At 41.8% G+C, this 13,949-nt stretch overlaps 2 protein-coding genes across 2 annotated transcripts; one reads left to right on the forward strand and one right to left on the reverse strand.

Annotated features, from left to right (window-relative positions):
* The first annotated feature begins 183 nt into the window (after window positions 1–183).
* Window positions 184–4,213, forward strand: LOC125589600 (serine/threonine-protein kinase Nek3-like). The gene is made up of 14 exons (XM_048761891.1): window positions 184–419; window positions 1,006–1,135; window positions 1,236–1,302; window positions 1,547–1,612; window positions 1,710–1,756; window positions 1,844–1,889; window positions 1,976–2,056; window positions 2,154–2,246; window positions 2,316–2,397; window positions 2,482–2,531; window positions 2,616–2,689; window positions 2,767–2,818; window positions 2,902–3,261; window positions 3,349–4,213. The coding sequence occupies exons 2-14, from the start codon at window positions 1,050–1,052 to the stop codon at window positions 3,955–3,957; spliced, it is 1,713 nt and encodes a 570-aa protein (XP_048617848.1). The 5' UTR covers window positions 184–419; window positions 1,006–1,049; the 3' UTR covers window positions 3,958–4,213.
* Window positions 4,214–11,385: 7,172 nt separating this feature from the next.
* Window positions 11,386–13,463, reverse strand: LOC106352159 (mRNA-capping enzyme). Its single transcript, XM_013791829.3, has one exon. It carries the CDS (start codon window positions 13,333–13,335, stop codon window positions 11,467–11,469), a length of 1,869 nt encoding a protein of 622 aa, XP_013647283.2. The 5' UTR covers window positions 13,336–13,463; the 3' UTR covers window positions 11,386–11,466.
* Between the last annotated feature and the right edge of the window lie 486 nt (window positions 13,464–13,949).

The following is a 13,949-nucleotide window of genomic DNA, read 5'->3' on the forward strand; positions in this document are numbered from 1 at the left end:
ATTTTTTAAAAAAAGTTTTCATATTCTCTTCAGTAGAGGATGCTACTAACTACTGTTCACATTTAAAAATTATAAATAGACCAATAATTTAAGAAAAACGCTACACAAAAAAAATAATTTCCGTCGTAATATTAAAACAATTAATAGTCTTTATATTATTAAATAGAAAGCGTCAGGATATTTATTTATTTATACAAAGAAATAAAATAAAGTCGATATACGTCTCTCACGGTAAGTCTGTCGTTTTCCTCACTCCGAGAGAGAGAGAGAGAGAGAAGCAGGTCTCATGGCGAAGCAGCTTCCGATGACTTTTCCTCCCCACAGTCACTTCTTCCTCCGCAACGGTGCCGTTTTGTAGCTTCTCCTCTGGAAACAAATGCACATTCCTTCAATCTCTCACCGACGCTGCTTTTTTTTAGGTTTGCTCCTCTCTCTTAAGCTCTCTGCTCTCTCAGTTTCGAACTCAAAGACTCTTCCTTTATGTTGTTTCCGTGGTGTTAAATCAGCATCATAGACACTTGATTAGTCTTTTTCGTTATTACTAATGTGGAGAGTAGACTAGAACCGATTAGGACCAATTATTGCAATAAAAGATTTAAGCTTTAATTTTGACCCCCCCAAAAAAAAAAAAAAGATTTGAGCTTTTAACAAGACAAAAAAAATCAATTGAAGATTTTCTATGTAAAGGAGTCAGTTTTCATGATGTGGGAGTACCTTTCTTTTCTAAGCTCTAAATCCTCATTTTCGTGTGGCGATTTGACTTTTTATTTAAGTTTTTGGTTGGTGGGTCGGCAGGCGATTTTTCACGAAAAAAATGGGAAGATTCGTGCAGACTTCACTTTATTGGCTTACTAAATTTTTTTCTATCACCTTTTTGAACCTACTTTTCTTCCCTTTATATGTGTCCGGAAATGTACGGTTAGTGTTTGCTCACAACAACCACGATTTGAGAGTTGAGATTAACTCATCATTAGTCTCATCATTGCTGTTTCTGTTTATCTTCAGATTGTATACAGGAAGATAGTTTTTGTTAAGGAGCTTTTTTCACAATGGAGCATTACGAGGTTCTTGAGCAGATTGGGAAAGGGTCCTTTGGGTCAGCTCTTCTCGTGAGGCATAAGCATGAGAAGAAACTGTAAGAAATGGAACTGAAACGAGACTTTAGTTCTTCCATGTTTTCACCTAATAGTTATGTTGTCTGCAATTTGATTTTCTGTTGTTTTTGATGTTTGAAGGTATGTTTTGAAGAAAATCCGGTTGGCTCGACAGACTGGTAGAACAAGAAGATCTGCTCACCAAGAGGTTAATTCTACTCTCAAATGTGTTTTGGGAGGCAAACTCTTATCCCAGTGGTCTTTATGAATAATATTTGTTTTGCTGTATTGAGTTGAAACACAGTAAAGTGCTACTAGACTGTTAATTAAGCTAATCAATCTATACCACTGCCAGATGAAAGCTTACTTGGAATATGAGTGTGTGCTGATGGTTTATAGGAATTCAAAGATTATGGTTGTGTGATTAACAGTTCCTTGTTATCTTCTTATAGATGGAATTAATCTCAAAGATACGAAATCCATTTATCGTGGAATATAAAGATTCTTGGGTTGAAAAGGTACCTTCTCTAAGCCTCTATGTTTTACTTAATTAGAGGTTTATTTGTACTACATGTAAAAGTATATAACTGGATCTCTGGTGTGTGTGTGTTTCAGGGATGCTATGTGTGCATTGTTATAGGCTACTGCAAAGGCGGGGACATGTAAACTGTTGTTTCCTTCTCAGTAAAAATTTACCCATTCTTGACTTTCACGGAGTTTCTGTTAACATTGTTTCCTCTCCACTACAGGGCCGAAGCAATAAAGAAAGCCAATGGCGTAGGCTTCTCTGAAGAGGTGTTTTACACACATCTGATTTTAATGTGAAAAGCTTTAGATTAGTACGGAAAGTTCTGAATCTCTCTTCTTCCTTTTGTTTTCAGAAACTCTGCAAGTGGCTGGTACAACTCTTGATGGCTCTTGAATACTTGCACGCCAATCACATTCTCCATCGCGATGTCAAGGTTGGCTCTGATGTCTGGTTCCGAGAGCATTAGACAAACTATTTACAATCTCCGTGTTTGAAACTTACTAATATAAAATCTACTTGTTTGATTACAGTGTTCAAACATATTCTTGACAAAGGATCATGATATACGTCTAGGTGATTTCGGACTTGCAAAGATCTTGACATCAGATGACCTTGCTTCTTCAGTAAGTAGAAAGATCTCAGACTTCTTCCATGTTTTGTTTCTGGTCTCAGACTCTGAAATTGATTTGTAGGTGGTAGGAACGCCAAGCTACATGTGTCCTGAGCTACTTGCTGATATTCCCTACGGATCAAAGTCTGATATTTGGTCGCTAGGCAAGTTTTCTCATCCATTGCTAAGATACTAACTTCTCCTCTAGATAGCAATCTGAGTGTATACTTCTTTTCAATTTTGTTCAGGATGTTGTATATATGAGATGACGTCTCTGAAACCGGCATTCAAAGCCTTTGTAATTCCTTCTCCATCCACACCTTCAGGATCATGTTCTTATATGTTAATGATTCTGATACTCATACAACTTTCTACATTTTAGGACATGCAAGGGCTGATCAACAGGATAAACAGATCGATCGTTGCTCCACTTCCTGTGAAATACTCTACTGGCTTGTAAGTATATATATTCTTATTTCTAACGTGAACCTATTAGAGCTTCTTTATGATTTTTGCGTTCCTGCTTTCTCCAGTCGAGGTCTGGTTAAAAGCATGCTCAGGAAGAATCCAGAACTCAGACCAAGCGTATGTACAATCCTGTGTTCATTTTAAGCTTTTGAGCTGTTGTACAAACCTGAAGAATAAGTAACATTTTCTCTTCTGTGTAGGCTTCTGATCTTCTCCGACACCCGCTGCTTCAGCCTTACGTTCAAAAGGTTCTTCTCAAGCTGAGCTACAGGGGACACGATACATTGCAACCAGAATCTGAATCCGCAAGGAGAAGCAGCTATCCTCCTGAGCAGAGAAGGCGTTCTTCTGGCAAATGCATAAGCTTTGGTCCAAGCAAGCTCATAGTTGACCAGGAAGATTCTCTGTCTTCTGTTAAACCAGTGCACACGTATTTGCACCGCCGCATGCCAGTGGATTTGTCTGGTAACGACACTGGTAGAGTAACTGTTCGTAGACCCGCTGTTTCGAAAAACTCAGGGGTTTCTTACAGATCAAGCCTGCCTAAGAGTGGTGGTCTGGTTAGTCATCTGTCCAGATACTCCTCCTTATCTTACTAATTGCTTGTTCAGAGTGCTTTTATATATTTTTTCTATCTAATGTATCAGAAACAAGCTGCAACCATTCGTAGAGCGTCCTTACCTGTCTCACACAAACCTGCAAAAGGAACAAGAGACTCTCTCTACACCCCAAACATCGGTATACTCCATCACCTAAACTCACCAGACGTATCCGTAAACTCTCCAAGAATCGACACCATCAAGTTCCCACTAGCTTCATACGAAGAAATGCCTTTCACTCCCGTCGTGCGCAAGAAGAACAAAGGCTCCTCGAGAGGATCATACAGCCCGCCTCCTCCAGAGGAGCAGCAACCGCTAGACTGCTCAATCACAAAAGACAAGTTCACGCTTGAACCAGAACGAGAAACCAAGAGCGGCGGCGATTTGTCTGATCAGAATGCCACTGCTGGTGCATCGAGCAGAGCTTCCTCGGGCGCATCGAGGAGACAGAGATTTGACCCTAGCTCGTATAGACAACGCGCTGAGGCGCTTGAGGGATTGCTTGAGTTCAGCGCGAGGTTGCTTCTAGATGAGAGGTATGATGAGCTGAATGTGTTGCTGAAACCGTTTGGTCCGGGAAAGGTATCGCCTAGAGAAACTGCGATATGGTTGTCTAAGAGCTACAAGGAGGCTAGTACTAGTAAGCAGGAAGGTTAAGAATAAGGAAGGTTTATAAAAACAGGGTTCTAAGTTCTTTTTGAAACTTGTTGAGGGCATATGATGCTTCTTCTTCCACGATTTGGTAGAAATTGTTTGACATTTAGGCTGTGTTCTTTGTAGCTAACCTCTCTGTATCCAAGAAAGACTGATATTAAAAACATACAGCTTTCTGTTATCTCTGTAATCTTTGTTCCATTAGACTTATGAGCAACATAGTTAAAGTAAGAAGTATAAATTGCAGTTTAAGTGCTTACATAGTTGTTGTCTTTACCAGAGAGAAGTTCTCTGAATGACAACAATGTTATGAACAATGTGGATTGCTAGTAACCATATCAAGGAAGAACGGACCGCGTCCAAGCCCAAGTCCAAGACCGCGACCAAGAAGGAGAGAGAGACAGCTAAAGATTAGACCGTCTATAGTATAGGATGATTTCCTTTTCTCTTCATGTTTATCTTTAAGTAGATTTCCTATTTCCTTTACGATAAGGATTTGTACTCTTTCCATTTATCTATTCCTTGTAATCCCTATATAAGGGAACACTTTGATTGAATGATAAACACACACGATTTCCCCTATTGTTCACAACACGTTATCAGCACGATAGTCCCTAAAATCCCTGAGACCTAAATCGAAACCTAAAAGCCTATAACCGGCGACTCAAAACCTAAACCCTAATCTCGTTCTTAGTTCAATCAAGAACTTAATTGATTCCTCTTGAAACCTAGACGTTCTCAGATCACGTTCCAGCTCAGAAAAACCGTCCAGCTCGCGATCAAACCCGAAGACGCGATCGACCCGAGACGACCCGATCGACCCGAGACGACCCGATCTCTGCGCAGCTCGCAGCCGAGACGCCTTCAGCCCGCGATCGTTCCATCCGCGACCCGATAGGAGGCAGCAAACATCCGATCGATTCTCTCTCTCTCTAAAGGTGGTCCGGTTCTATACCTCTACGAAACAAAGGTATAAACATAATCTGAGAACCTAGATAAATAACATAAACCCTAACCCATCATTATGGAAACTATATTCTCGATGAAACCGTAAAAGAAACCACAAGATTAAAATCGACAAGTCTTAAAACTAGAAAGATATGCTATTCCAACTAGAATATGATTGTATGTTGATTGATTAAAACTGAAACATGACAAACCCTAATGAAAGGAATCGAAAAACCCTAAACCCTAAAGAAGCTAGAATCCGATTTTAAGATTGATCTTGCTTGTTTGATTTCTTGCTTGATTTGAGGTTTAGGATTGTTAGATTGTTTGAAATAATCTAGCTGAGTATACAAATACTTAAGGCCTTGAAACCTTAAACATAAGGTTGATAGAATTTAAAAGATTGAAAACCCTAGGTATTATAAGAAAAGTAAGAATAAGTTTGATTGCTTTACATGAATCCGAACATGGTATTGCATTCATAACTGATTCACCAGCATATAGATCACACGAATTTAGGTTGATTGCATTAGTAAACCTATATAGCCGTGTGGCTCATGATTGATAGCACCATGGTCGATTAGTATTGTTTTGAATATCATAAATGCGTAAGACGTGTTGTGGCCGAGCTTGCTTATTATTCTGCGGCCACGTGATCACATTATGAACCTAAAATTTATATGATAATGTGATTCAGATGTCGAAAATAGCAAACAGAGACTACGCAGCTCTTAATCTCTCCGGAGACAATTACTTACAGTGGGCGCTAGATACAAGGATCAGTCTAAAGTCCAAGGGACTCGGTGATACTATCACCGAGGACAACAATGAGAATGAAAAGAATAGATACAGGACCATAAGCTTTATGCGCCATCATCTCATTGAAGGTCTTAAAGATCAGTACATGACAATTGAAAATCCACTAGATCTTTGGAATGCTTTAAAGCATAGATATGATCACCAAAAGATGGTGTTGCTTCCAAAGGCAAGGCACGACTGGATGCACCTAAGATTCTTAGACTATAAGTCGGTGGATGAGTACAATTCAGCCTTGTTCAAGATAGTTTCAATACTAAGGCTTTGTGGTGAAGAAGTATCCGATATGATGATGCTTGAAAAGACCTATACGACTTTCAATCAGTCGAATTCTGTGTTGCAAGAGCAATATAGAACAAAAGGTTTTGCCACATATACTGATCTGATCTCGTGTCTACTCTTGGCCGAGGCAAACAATGAGCTCCTAATGAAGAATAGTGGAGCCAGACCGGCCGGGACAGCACCATTACCCGAAGCCCATGAGGTTGAAAAGAAAGATCCCAAAGAGACCTACTACGCCCAAGACAATAGGAAACCATACGGCAATAGCCGTGGTGGGTACAAGAGGCGTGGACGTAACAATCAGAACGGCCGAGACAACTACTCAACCGGCCGAAAATGAAACCACAATAACCGTGGTCGTGGTTCCAATTACGGCCGGGGTCGAGGCAGTTACGGCCGTGGACGAGGTGGCATATCCAAACCATCTTACACGTCCAAGTCAGTATGTCACATATGCGGGATGGACAACCATTGGGCCAAGAATTGTAGAACTCCGAAACACTTGTGCGACCTCTACCAAGAGAGCCTCAAGAACAAGAACCCGGAGGCAAACATGATCCAAGAAAACGGTCATGATGACAAAGGATATGGATATGATGCTGACAATGAATCCGACAAAGATAACAAAGATGACCTAATGGATTTCGAGACATCCGATTGTCTCAAGGACTAGTTTTTCGAATCACATTGTCTTATTGCTTTATGTCTTTGATTTGGTGTTTTTATTTTATGTAATGACATTTATAATAATAAGAGTTTTAAAGATCTTATGAAGTCTCTAAAGTTTAGAAAATTTTATTTATAGAATGAATGATGAGATGAGTATACTTGTGGTGGATAGTGGCACAAGTCATACAATACTTAGAGACAAAAGGTACTTCATGAATCTCACAATGCAAAGTGCAAAGGTACATACCATTGCGGGTGAGGCTAGCCTGATTGAAGGTCACGACCAAGCCTATGTGTTGATGCCCAAGGGCACTCACCTAGAGATCAAAACCGCCTTGTATTCCCCAAGCTCTAGAAGAAGCTTATTGAGTTTCAAGGATATAAGATTGAATGGTTTCCACCTTGAAACATGGGAAGAAGGAAACAAAGAGTTCCTTAATATAACCTCGATCACCAAAGGCAATAAAAGGATCCTAGAGACTATGCCCGCAATGTCTACTGGTCTATACTATGCAAGGATCAGTATGATCGAGACAAATGCCTCCGAGCTATTCACTTTATGGCATAACCGGCTTGGCCATCCCGGAACAGGAATGATGCAAAAATTGATGATGAATTCACAAGGGCACACGTTTAAAGGAGTGATCCCACGCAATCTCACATGTGCAGCATGTGCACAAGGGAAACTCATAACTAGGCCATCACCAGCCAAGGTTAATAAAGAAACCTTAAACTTTCTGGAAAGGATTCAAGGAGACATATGTGGACCAATACACCCACCTTGTGGGACGTTTAAATACTTCATGGTCCTCATTGATGCATCGACCAGATGGTCGCATGTGTGTCTACTATCCACTCGGAACCTAGCTTTTGCACGGCTGCTTGCTCAGATGATAAGACTGAGAGCACACTTTTCAGACTTTCCTCTTAAGACTATACGTCTAGACAATGCTGGTGAGTTCACGTCCCAAGCGTTTAATGAATATTGTATGTCCATGGGGGTAAGAGTAGAACACTCCGTGGCACATGTCCATACACAGAACGGCTTGACCGAATCCTTCATTAAACGTATCCAGCTGATAGCCCGGCCATTGCTTATGAAGTCTCAACTTCCGGTATCAGCATGGGGACATGCGGTTTTACATGCAACGGAACTGATTCGCATCAGACCATCTAGTGAGCATAGATATTCACCATCCCAACTACTTACGGGTCATGAGCCAGACGTGTCCCACATCAAGACATTCGGATGTGCCGTCTACGTTCCAATTGCTCCACCACAGAGAACTAAGATGGGACCACAAAGGAGGATGGGAATATACGTAGGATATGATTCCCCAAGCATTATAAAGTATCTTGAGCCAACAACCGGTGATTTGTTTAAGGCCAGATACGAAGACTCACAGTTTGATGAGTCCACATATCCGTCCTTAGGGGGAGATAACAGCCGGTTGATAACAAAAGATTTGGAATGGTTTAGACCATCAACATCTTGGCAAGATCCTCGGACTAAAGATTGTGATTTAGCAGTCCAAAAGATTATACATCTTCAAGAGCTAGCTAATAGATTGCCAGATACATTTGCTGACCCAAATAGAGTAACAATATCACACATCCCGGCTTGTAATGCACCTATAAGATTAGACGTCCAAGATGGACAATGTCAAGTGGCTACAGAGTCTAAGCAACGTTTAAAACGTGGTAGACCAATTGGTTCCAAAGACAAACAGCCTCGGAAATCCAAGAAAGGTGCTGGATCCGAGAGCATCAAGGAAACCGTCCAGGACATAGATGGACCGGTCGAGCCGACCAGGATGGTCGAGCCAAGCGTACCGACCACACCCGATGATCTGGCCGTTCCTCAAAGTGAGGTCCGGGACGCTGGACTTCACGGGGCACAAGAGCCGGACAACCAAGAGATCTCTATAGACCATGTAATGTCTGGAAAACAATGGAACAGAAAAGATATCAACGTTGATGATTTATTTGCATACAAGGTAGCACTTGAGATCATGGATAAAGATGAGGATCTAGAACCCACGTCCATACAAGAATGCATGCTAAGATCTGATTGGATCAAATGGAAAGAAGTTATAAACGTGGAGTTAGAATCATTGAGAAAGAGAGGCGTTTTTGGCCCTATAATCTTGACACCAAGAGATGTCAAACCAGTGGGATACAAATGGGTCTTTGTAAGGAAGAGAAATGAGAAAGGAGAAGTAGTGAGATACAAAGCACGGCTTGTAGCACAAGGATTCTCACAAAGACCAGGAATAGACTATGAGGAGATTTACTCCCCTGTGGTGGATGCAACTACATTAAGATATCTAATCAGTCTGGCCGTGAAAGAAAACATTGATTTACGCCTAATGGATGTAGTAACTGCATACTTATACGGACCACTGGATAATGAAATACATATGAGAGTTCCAGAGGGTATTGAGCTCAAAGATAAGAAAGGTTCTCGAGAACAACATTGCATTAAGTTAAATAAAGCCTTATATGGTTTAAAGCAATCAGGTCGAATGTGGTACAATAGATTATCCGAGTACCTAATGAAAGAAGGTTATAAGAATGATCCAATAAGTCCATGTATATTCATAAAGAAATTCGACAGCAAGGGCTATGTTATAATGTCAGTTTATGGGGACGACCTGAATATAATAGGAACCCCTGGAGAGATTTCCCAAACCGTTGAATGTCTAAAGAAAGAATTCGAGATGAAAGACTTAGGGAAAACTAAGTTCTGTTTGGGATTACAGTTTGAGTATAAAGAGAATGGCATCCTTGTGCACCAAGAAACTTATACAGAAAAGATACTCAAGCAATTTAATATGGACAAGGCTCATCCCTTGTCGTGTCCAATGATCGTGAGGTCCTTAGACCTTGAGAAGGATCCATACGGACCTAAGAAACCGAACGAGGGAGCACTCGGATCGGAGGTGCCTTATCTAAGTGCCATTGGGGCCTTAATGTACTTGGCTAGTCATACTAGACCAGACATAAGCTTTGCCGTGAGCTTACTATCTAGATTTGGTTCATGTCCGACCTTAAGGCACTGGAACGGAGTGAAACATCTGTTCAGGTATCTGCAAGGAACAAAGGATCTCGGTTTGTTTTACACCAACCGGCCAGAAGAGAACATGGTCGGATATGCAGATGTTGGGTACTTATCTGACCCACACCAGGCTAGATCTCAAACAGGATATGTGTTCACACATAGTGGAGCCGCAATATGCTGGCGTTCAACAAAGCAATCCTTAGTGGCCACATCATCTAATCACGCCGAGATCATAGCCATGTATGAAACAAGCCGTGAGCTTGTCTGGTTGAGGAACATGACCGGCCATGTCTTAAGAGAGAGTGGTCTGGCCGTGGGACAAGAGAAGGAGGAGCCAATGATCATCTACGAGGACAATGCAGTGTGCATTGCTCAGCTCAAGGAAGGATACATCAAGGGAGACAGGACAAAGCACATCCTGCCCAAGTTCTTCTTCACCCACGACTTGCAGAAGGCTAACGAGGTTCAAGTAGTTCAAGTTCGATCCAGTGACAACTCAGCCGACCTCTTCACCAAGTCTCTGCCAACCTCAACATTCAGGAAGCTGGTTCATCAGATAGGGATGCGCCCGCTGAAGGATCTTCAGTGATGCCTTCATCATGGGGAGTGTCATGCGTTGTACTCTTTTTCCTGTCTATGGTTTCCATTTTTCCCACCTTGGGTTTTTGGTTTTCCTAGAGAGGTTTTAACGAGGCAACATCGTGCATGATACGAGCCCATATGGTTATAGGATCCAAGAGGGAGTCTTATGAACAATGTGGATTGCTAGTAACCATATCAAGGAAGAACGGACCGCGTCCAGGCCCAAGTCCAAGACCGCGACCAAGAATGAGAGAGAGGCAGCTAAAGATTAGACCGTCTATAGTATAGGATGATTTCCTTTTCTCTTCATGTTTATCTTTAAGTAGATTTCCTATTTCTTTTAGGATAAGGATTTGTACTCTTTCCATTTATATATTCCTTGTAATCCCTATATAAGAGAACACTTTGATTGAATGATAAACACACACGATTTCCCCTATTGTTCACAACAAACAAGAAGATTTGAAGCGCAAGAACTTACTTTCTGGCCTGAAGGTGATAGTAGATCAGTTTTCATAAATGTTTATGCCAGAAAGTTGAACCAATCCACAAGTAAACCGAACTAAAATTGATGAAAAGACCATTTTATGCTCATCATTTACTTAGATTATACTAAACCAGTTGTGTTCTTACTAGTTTATGCAATTAGATTTGATGGCTAAGACACATAATGGGCAGTGAATCTCAGGGAGCCTACAGGCGTTGCTGCTTGAATCCAAGAGACCTATGGGGAGAGGCTGAATAAGCATATATATTCAAACTTTTTGGAAGATAATCCGCTTCACCAAGTAAGCTCATCTAGGTTGCTTTTAAGTGTAAAGTTTTGTAAGTACAACTTTAAATGTCTCATGCAGATCACGAGGGTGGCTATATCCAAAGGCAATTGAGCTTCTTCACAAATATCTTGAACTGTGTGTGCTTACTTATCCTAATTAGTATTTAGAAATGAGATGACCTTTTCTTTCCTCCAAACTTTGATACCACGCAAACACTTTTCCCTACATAACGCAAGACGCTACGATACTGGCTCATATTTTATTTGTTTTCAAATATCCAAATAATAGAGAACCAAAACAAGAATGTGTAATGTTACTTTTGGACGGTAGATTACAATAGTTTAACAATATTCCTATAGCATACGAAAACTTCATTCATCACCCCCTGCGGTTCCCATGCCTACGCCGTTCCGCAGCTAGAGTATCTACACGAATACGCTCAACGTACATAGGAAGCCTAACAATTTCTTTAATCTCCTTCAACAAAACCTCCTTAGTTATACCATCATTAATAGATTTCATCACCCCACGGAACGTTCCCATACCATTCGGCTGAGACTTATCAACTCTAACCCTCATAGGCACCCAAACCTTATCCTCCTTATCCCAAAAACACTCCAAAAGCTTCCCACTATACCTCCCCGGTTCCTCCCAACCGTCGCCTCTAAACTCAACCGTATGCCCCTCCATAAGCTTGTTCCTCCCGTTTTCACACAAGAACAGCATGTAACGCCCGTCCCTCCCCACCTCGAACAAAAAGTCGATGGTGTCTAGAAACTTCCACTTGAGCAAGGCTTGGTTCCTCTGGTAGACGTAAGGCTCGTCCCAGCCTTGGAGTATGATCCCGTCGGAGTCGTGAGAGAGCGAAGGTATCAGCTCGTTGAACACCTTCTTCTCCACGGAAGATAGTAGGCAAAAGGCTTTTATACGTACGCCGAAAGGCTCCATCTCGTATCTGTAACCTTTTGTAACTTTCTTCTCGTCGTTACGTGGTCTGATCACTTCTCTATCGATAACACTCCATCTCTCACTGAAAGGACGGTCAGCGAGTGATTCGCCGTTGACTGCTACCATGTCGTAGACGAGGTACCTCCTCGCCTGGCGAGGCTTTCCTTGTCCGTCAAGGAAGTTATCTACAACCATCTCTCCATCGAGCAGAGTGTAGTCATGCACTTTAGCCTCGTGAGGCTTGCAAGGGAACCGCATCTGTACCCTTCTGAATCTAAACTTTCTGTCTATTAAGTAACACCCTTCTCTAGTCAATAGCATCATGTAACGCGTCCCGTCCGCCTTCCACGTGGCGTAGTAGTACCTCCGCCTCAAGAGTTGGAACCCTTCCCTGTCTAAAGACACAGGATGCGAGCCGGGAAACTGCAGAGACGAAGATCTTCCTTCTATCTTAATATTCAGCATCTCGTAGCAAAACTCCTGGTAACACTTCTCTTGACCGTAAGGTATCTCGTCCCCCAAAACGTCGTCGTTTGACATCTTCTTGATCACTAAAGGGACACACGGTGATAATGATACAGATAAAGACTCGTTTTCTTCAGACCGCTTCCACTCGGGAGTTTGTGGGCAAACAGCACTCTCGGGCTTTGTTTCGTGATAGAAACTGTAAAGAGCGTCGATGTAATCCGATTTATAGATTCCTGGGGGACGAGCATCGTAAAACGTTTTAAGAGCCTGAGTAACGCTCATCAAGGTACTAGACCTCATAAGGTAATGAACAACCATGAACCCTGTGCGGTTATGACCATGCGTACAGTGAACGAGAACAGACTTTTTCGAGAAGTTACGTCTCTCAAACTGATTCACCTCGTGGACGAATGTGTTCACGGAGACGTTATCAGGGACAGAGTCACGACCGCTGCAACGAATCTTAACGTACTCGATCCCTTCCCTTCTTAGCAGCTCTGTGCTAGGGTTGTAGTAACGAGTTGTGTTGGTGAGATCGATCACTAGACCGAGCTTGTTCCTTTTGTTGTTGGTTAGCAGCTGTTTAAAAGTGTATCGTTTGTCGGGAGGGAGGTGGTCGTTGTAAGATTCGCTGAGAGGGACTTTTGATGGGATGATGGGACCGATCTCGTGGCCGAAACGTGGACAATCTAGCCAACCGTGAGGGATAACGTTTGCGTTTTGGTAAAGTCTCGATCTTTTGCTCTGTTCTTCGGAAGGGTTTTCGAGATGTCGCTTGCGGGGCAAGTAACTACTTCTTCCTGATTCTTCTGGGGGCATCGCAGTAATCATTCTTCTCTAAAGGGTAAAAGAACAAGACATGAAGTCTCTTTTTGTCTTTAATTGTCCGATCTCTATGTCGACCAAACTGCATCCATCTTGTTCTATGTCTGATTTCTCCAAGTAAGACAAACCTTGAGGGTGATTCTGAAGAATAGATTGGGAGGAGAGGGGTCGTGTTGTATTTATAGACACGCACTAGTCTTAGGGTCGGTCATATTATTATATGGTCTATGGGCTTGGGCCAATTTAATTAAAGGGCTTTTATTGTTAAGCCCGTATATCTAGAGAGGGGTGGGGACCACATGGCATGTTTAAACATGTGATGATGTCACAAAAGAATGTTGCAGTAATCAATATAGACACTCTTCCTCTCACTTTTGACTCTTTTCATGGAACTTCTTCTGCTGCTGACCAAAAAAGGACAAGAGGACATTAAACGGCAGGCAGTTGCAGAGATTCTCTGCTAAACAGAGTGCAGTTTGAATTTGACATATTAAATGCTGCTTGCTTGCTTGCTCTCTACATAAAGTTCTCTGTGACACTGACAATACAAAATCTTTTGAAGTTCTTTATTAGTAGAATCTCTATGAAGAAGACATGATTTTCCTGTGATTTTCTACAAA

This window comes from Brassica napus, chromosome C7, assembly GCF_020379485.1.
Source record: "Brassica napus cultivar Da-Ae chromosome C7, Da-Ae, whole genome shotgun sequence".
Taxonomy (NCBI): Eukaryota; Viridiplantae; Streptophyta; class Magnoliopsida; order Brassicales; family Brassicaceae; genus Brassica; species Brassica napus.